Source organism: Malaya genurostris, chromosome 2, assembly GCF_030247185.1.
Source record: "Malaya genurostris strain Urasoe2022 chromosome 2, Malgen_1.1, whole genome shotgun sequence".
Taxonomy (NCBI): Eukaryota; Metazoa; Arthropoda; class Insecta; order Diptera; family Culicidae; genus Malaya; species Malaya genurostris.
In genome coordinates, this window is record NC_080571.1 from 203,090,834 (window position 1) to 203,098,197 (window position 7,364).

At 41.1% G+C, this 7,364-nt stretch overlaps 1 protein-coding gene across 1 annotated transcript; it reads left to right on the top strand.

Moving 5' to 3' along the window:
• Nucleotides 1-479: 479 nt before the first annotated feature.
• On the top strand, nucleotides 480-3,980 carry LOC131427155 (DNA topoisomerase 3-alpha). Its single transcript, XM_058590114.1, has 4 exons — nucleotides 480-762; nucleotides 822-1,455; nucleotides 1,510-1,767; nucleotides 1,839-3,980. The coding sequence occupies exons 1-4, from the start codon at nucleotides 613-615 to the stop codon at nucleotides 3,791-3,793; spliced, it is 2,997 nt and encodes a 998-aa protein (XP_058446097.1). The 5' UTR covers nucleotides 480-612; the 3' UTR covers nucleotides 3,794-3,980.
• Nucleotides 3,981-7,364: the final 3,384 nt, after the last annotated feature.

Here is a 7,364-nt window from a genome sequence, read left to right on the forward strand (position 1 = left end):
GAAATAAACAAGACACGTGCGTCGAGGTAATGACGTAATTTCGCTTGGACAATGTTGACAGCTGCCGGAATGCAGCCAGCCTTCTGACGGTTGCCGGAATTCCTCACAAGCGGGGCATTGTGCCCAGTTTACTCGTGTATCATGTTCAATGTGGTCTTAGATCTTCTATGCAGATCTGAATTCATCGGGTGAAATTTATTGCCCACGTGATTAGCACTCATTTCTTTGAATGACGTCAATCATGCTGTTAAACTTTCAGATAATTTTGTTCTTGTATGTATAGCCCGGATGCGGTAAACTCCTCTTTTGTGATTACAACTATTATTTTCAATGGTCAACAAACTCAAGAATATTTAATGCGAATATTTTGGATTAAATTGATTCTATGCGATTCCAGTTTATCGTGTAAGCCTTGTACGGTAAGTGAAACTCGATTGTTTTGCGCGGTTTTCTAAAGCTAAGAAATGTCAGATTCATTCATTAGAATTTGTAGAACATGGATTCGAAAATGTAAATAATTTTGTTCGCGTTATGACTTGTACTGGTGATTGCTTAGCCTAAGTTCCTTCATAAAATATTGTCAATTTTAATTGTTAGTATAATCTATAGTGAATGTTTCGAAGGTTATATCTTAACACTATAAGAACCTTTTGCTCTGCTGAGAAAAATAGGAATGTTACTATGAAGTACCTTAACGTTGCTGAGAAAAACGATGCCTCAAAAAACATCGCTAACCTACTGTCCCGTGGGACAGCTCAACGGGTACGTTGTTTAATCTTCGATGTGTGTATGCTAATTTTAATTATATGTTGTGTTTCTAGCGTGAAGGATTTTCTCCATACAATAAAATCTATGAATTCGAATACACAATCCGAGGACAGCGAGTTCAAATGGTTATGACTTCCGTTTCTGGTCATTTGTTGAATTTCGAGTTTCTGCCCTCCTTTCGCGGTTGGAACAGTTGTAATCCTGAACAACTTTTCGAAGCTCCCGTACGGAAAAATTGTACCGAAAACGCACAAAAAATAAAAAAGACCCTGGAACGTGAGATTCGTGGTTGCCAAACACTAGTTATTTGGACCGATTGTGATCGCGAGGGTGAAAATATCGGATTCGAAATCATCGAAGTCTGTCGAGCTATCAAACCTCAGATCCGTGTACTGCGAGCTAAATTTTCGGAAATTACAACACCATCTGTAAAACGCGCAGTGGAAAATCTGGCGGAACCAGACGAACGACAAAATGAAGCGGTCAATGTAAGAAGTGAATTAGATTTGCGAATAGGAGCTGCATTTACCCGGTTTCAAACGTTGCGGCTGCAAAGTGTTTTTCCGGAAAAAATAGTCAATAATTTGGTCTCCTATGGCAGTTGTCAAATCCCAACGTTGGGCTTCGTTGCCCAACGGTATAAAGAAATCGAAAGATTTATTCCACAAGCTTTCTGGAAAATACGGTGTAGGTATGGTATCTAGCTCAGAGAACTCGTTTTGTCATTTTTTCTTCTTCCAGTGAATCATACTATTAATGAACTCACAGTAGAATTCCATTGGGCAAGAAACCGTCTGTTTGATAAACAATGCTGTGAGGCATATTTGATGCTATGTCAGGCAGATCCCCTCGTAAAAATTGTTAATGTAACGAATAAGCCGAAAAGTAAGTGGCGACCTACTCCAATGGATACGATAGAGCTGGAGAAGTTAGGCTCGAGGAAGCTCAAAATTAATGCCAAACAAACAATGACAATAGCGGAAAAACTGTACACACAAGGTCTGTATTTGTTCATATCATTGATCGTTTTAGGTTGAAACGAAAATTATTTCTATTTTTTTTATCACTAGGTATCATAAGTTACCCACGTACGGAAACCAACATGTTCACCCATGATATAAAACTGGGTCCGTTGGTAGAAATGCAAACCAACCACCCGAATTGGGGTTCGTTCGCTCAAAAAGTACTTGAATGGGGGCCAAATCCTCGTAACGGAAAAAAATCTGACCAAGCCCATCCACCGATTCATCCCACGAAGTTCGTATCAAATCTTACTGGCGATGAGCAAAAAGTGTATGAATTGATTGTGCGACATTTTCTAGCCTGTCTCAGTAAAGATGCCGTTGGAGCAGAAACGATAGTTAACGCTGTAATTGCAGCAGAGGAGTTTACTGCGTCCGGGCTATGCATTCTTGAACGAAACTACCTGGAAGTTTATCCATATGATCGATGGAATTCAAAAGAAATTCATGCCTATCAGGTGGGCAATACATTTGAACCGACGGACTTAGATCTCCATGAAGGGTCAACGACCGCACCGAACATGTTAACCGAGGCGGATTTAATTGCATTGATGGAAAAGCACGGAATCGGAACTGATGCCACGCATGCCGAGCATATCAATACGATCAAAGAACGTGGTTATATCGGAGAAGCGGATCGCGGTTTTCTGGTACCGGGAACGCTTGGGATGGGATTAGTCGAGGGTTACGAGTCGATGGAACTGCCTCTTGCCCAACCAGAACTTCGAGCTGGGCTTGAAGCTGATCTGAAGTTAATTTGCGAAGGTAGAAAAGACCCTAAAATTGTGCTGCAAGAACAGATTCTGAAGTATAAGGAGGCATACAGAGTAATCACAGAAAAAGCCAGAGCTCTAGATCAAGCGATGGGCCAGAGACTCAATCATACCCCGAGGGATGCTCCCACAAATCAGTTCAGCACGGGAGGTTCGGCTTCTATACAAGAAGTCTGCAAATGTCCCAAATGTGGTCAAATGATGTGTCTGAGAACGAAAAAGGATGGAAATGGATACTATTTAGGTTGTCTTGGTTTCCCTGATTGTAAAAATAGTGTATGGTTTGACGAAAATATAAAAGAAGTTACAGGAACGGATGAGGTCTGTCCAAAGTGTGGTGGGATCAATAAAAAGATGGCCGTAAAATTTAGGCATGCTCGATTTTATGGGTTGCTTAACCACGTTAACGATCAAACTTACAAAACCTGCATCGTATGTGACGACAAATTCTGCGATATTCTTGGGATCAACACTAGCTTAGTAAAGCAATTCCGACCGAATGGAATTCGAGCAGATATTGCAATACCACCACGTGGAACAGTGCCTCGCAGCAGTAATAATTCACGACCTACGATTCCTCCTAACCGATTGGCACAGAACTCGAACGACCGATCCAGTGGGTATAACACTGGCAGTAACAATTGGAGCTCCCATAATGATGATGATGACGATGATGATCGACGAGGCGGTGGAGGGGGAGCGATTGTTGCCGGTAGGAAAAACGTTCCTGCTAATACCGGTTGGGGTGGTAGCTGGAACTCATCCATAGTGGTTACACCAAATGCCTCCAACTCAGCACGCAACAGAACTAACGATTCCCAGGCACAAAATTCACGATCGCACGATGAACAGGTTATGTGTCGTTGTTCTCTGCCAACGAAAGAATTAACGGTTAAAAAAGATGGTCCCAACAAAGGACGGCCGTTTTTCGCCTGTCCCAAGGCTCAAAATGAACAGTGCGGTTTCTTTCAGTGGGCTGATGAAAACACTGCCCCACAAGCGTCATCGGGATCATCGTGGGGTAGCCATTCTAGACTACCTTCCAGGGCTAATGGTAATTCGTCAGAGTGGGGAAGAACGCACGGTAATAGCGGAGATGGACAAGGCCCGAAGGGCAAAGGTGGCAGAGGAACGGGAGAGCGTGGTAAAGTGACGCGGAAATGCGGCTTCTGTCGTCAGGAGGGACATACAAAAGCGAAGTGTCCTCAGCGGGAAAGTATAGATTATTGAAGTTTCTTAACCCATTAAACCCCAACAGCAAGCAACACGGTGAGACATCAAATGCAACCAACAATTTGCTGTGATGTATATAAGTGTTGTTTTCGCAATGCTGAATTGTCGAAATGGGCCAAGGAACAGTTGGTTATACTTTATGTTTAGCTGAGATTGTGTTTGTCACTATTATATATCTTGTACATAAAAATGGTAATAAGCTAATAACTGTTTTATTTTCTTCGAGAGCCATTAAAGTGTCGCATTGATTCTGGGGAAAGATGAATTGTTAAGGTCTTTTCATCGCAGAATATTTATTTAGCACTTTTTCTTCTCGTTTTTTTTTTCAATACAAATCGTTTCAACGATTGAGTTATAGGGATACTTCAATTATTTGTTTATTTATTTATTGATTTAGGTATAATCAACAGACACAATATGGTTCTAATGATAATTTCTAGCAATACATAAAAAATTTCCAAGTATCCTACTGCGTGATAGATTGAAGTCGAATCCGAATCCGAATCGAAAGCCAATAATAGCATTGTTAGCACCGTAGTTAGTGCGTCATAAAGGAAGTCGAAGAAATGCACTGTTCCGAAGAGCACGGGGCCAGACGTTGATATTAATTTCGCGGAGCAAAGCAGGGCAGTCAATCCTATCGGTCAAAACATCTGCTATCAATAAAGCACGTGCAACATCTCGACGAACTTGTAGTGAATCGAGGCCGATTAATAACCTGCGGGTTTCGTAGCTTGGTAGTTGGTGAGGATTGTTCCACGGTAAACGCCGTAGAACGAAGCGAATGAATCTGCGTTGTATCGATTCGATTCTATGAGCTCCGTTTATGTAGTGAGGGTTCCAAACGACAGAACAGTACTCCAGGGATGAACGAACAAGTGAGCAAAACAAAGATTTTAAATAGTAACACATGGATCAATAAGTCCCGAGACTAAAGCAGAGATGGCGCTCGTAGTAAACCAGTAACCACGTTTTTCTAGAGTACTAACCTTTGCTTGAAACGGGTCAAAATTTTAAGTCGATCCAACCAGGAACAGCTGAGTTATCGAGGTTGGAGTAAAGTCGTTTTGTAGTTTGTTTAAAAAATGGAAAAAACCGAGTTTCGTGTTTTGATAAAACATTGTTTTTTAATGGGTAAAAACACCGTGCAAGCGAAACAATGGATTGAAAAATGTTATCCGGACTCTTGTCCATCAAAAGCAACGATTTGTCGGTGGTTCGCCGAGTTTAAACGTGGTCGTACCGACACAAATGACGCGGAACGCTCGGGTAGACATGTGGAAGCCGTTACATCGGAAAATGTGAGTGAAGTGACAAAAATTATAATGAAAGATCGTAAAGTGAAGCTCCGTGAGATTGCTGAGATGACACAGATATCATATGGAAGTGTATATACTATCCTTCATGAAAAATTGAACATGAAAAAGGTTTTTTCCAAGTGGGTGCCGCGATTGCTTTCGATGGAACAAAATGCACCCTGCCACAAGTCGATGAAAACAATGGCGAAATTGAACGAATTGGGCTTTGATCTGCTTCCCCACTCCCCATACTCGCCATATTTAGCCCCCAGTGACTACTTGCTCTTTGCTGATCTTAAAAAAATGCTCCAGGGAAAAATATTTGGCTCAAATGAGGAGGTCATCGCTGAAACTGAAGCTTATTTTGAAGCGAAAGATAAATTTTTTTATAACCATGGTATTGAAAAATTGGAAAAACGTTGGAACCATTGTATCACCCTAAAAGGTGATTATGTTGATGAATAAACAAAAATTTTGCAAAAAAAAATGTTGTTTCCATTGTTAGTCTCGGGACTTATTGATCCATGTGTTACACGTCTGTAAAATGTTTAGCCATTCTCATTACAAATCCTAGGTTGCGAAAAGCTTTAGAAACGATATAGCTGATGTGTTGCTTGAATGTCAGTTGCTCATCGAGAAAGACACCAAGGTCTTTAACACACGTCATTCTGACTATCAGGGATCATTCCAGAAAGTAATCAAAATGAAATGGCTTTTTCTTCTTCGAGAACGTGATGGTCGAGCATTTGCAGGATTCAATGTCATACGGTTTACTTTACACCACTCGGCGAAGCTCAACAACTCTCGTTGAAGAAAACCTGCATCTACTGGGCTTCGAATGTAATAGTAGATCTTAACGTCATCGGCAAACGATAGACGAGAGCCCTCTAGAATAAAATTGACGTCGTTGAAATACAGTAAAAATATTAAATGCCCGAGATGACTACCCTGCGGAATTCCGGACGAAGCGATAAACTCATTGGAAACGTGATCGCCGATTTTCACTGCTAAACGACGATCTACAAGATATGACTGCAGCCACCGAAGGATGTTAGAACCGAATCCAAGTCTTTCCAATTTAGCAATTGTTATATTGTGATTTATTATATCAAAGGCAGCAGAGAGATCGGTGTCAATAGCGTCTGTTTGTAAACCTTTTGACATACCATCAGTCACGTAGCACATGAATGACAATAGGTTGGTGGTTGTGGAGCGCTTGGGCATAAAACCATGTTGAGTGTCAACAATATATTGCTTGCAGTGGTTGAAAATCGGTGCCAGAATAACCTTTTCAAACAGTTTAGGAACTGCACTAAGCGATGTGATGCCACGGTAATTGTTCACGTCTTTTTTGTCACCTTTCTTATACACTGGGAACATAAAAGAAGATTTCCATAAGTTAGGAAAAACTTCTTTAGAGAGTGACATCCGAAATAGTCGACAAAGGGGAGCAATTACACCAGTCAAGCAATTTTTCAATATAACTGTCGGTAAGCCATCAGGGCCAGAGGAGGTAGAAGACTTCATTATTGTGTTACGGAAATGTTCTTTTTTCATCTTTTGTTGGTCTTTGTACTCGGTGTGTCATTATCTTGTGTCGTTTTTCATTGAGAACACTCGTGGAGTGTTTTGCTCGATTCGTGCAGTCGGGCACTCAAAACAGGTGCACTGTGTTTCATTGATTTCCACCGCACGAAAAAAATGCACTTTCGAGGCAATTCGCGGGCAACTATTTTGCACCCGTTTTCCGAGCAGCATGCGTGCAAACATAAATCAAATAAACATAGATTTCCGACTGCACGGTGACACTAACAGCACCTCTAGTGAGAAACGGATTTTTTCCATTAGCTACTGTGGTTTTGTTAAATGCGCAGGCAACTTTATGCATGCATTTTAGGAGCATTTACGCACCCATTCTCCACCAGACGGTGCTTTTGCTGTCACGGGTTTCTCAACTACATTAGTATTGCACTGGGAAATCTATGTTTATTTAATTTATGGTGCAAACCAAAATTTACAAAACCGTTTCATTGATCAGCTGTCTAAATTCATTTCCCTATTGCTTAAGTGCTATGTTTTTTCCTCATTGTAAAGACTGACTAAAAGTAAACTAATTCATAAGTTGAAAAATCAGTTAAATTCGAAGTCTCGCTCCTGCCTCTTGATGAACTCCATCAGTGCCCGCGAAGTGAAAACGGTACAGACTCGACTACCATACCGCTTCGATGTTCTTGACTACAATACCGCTTCGTCGAAGTCACTGCTTTGAC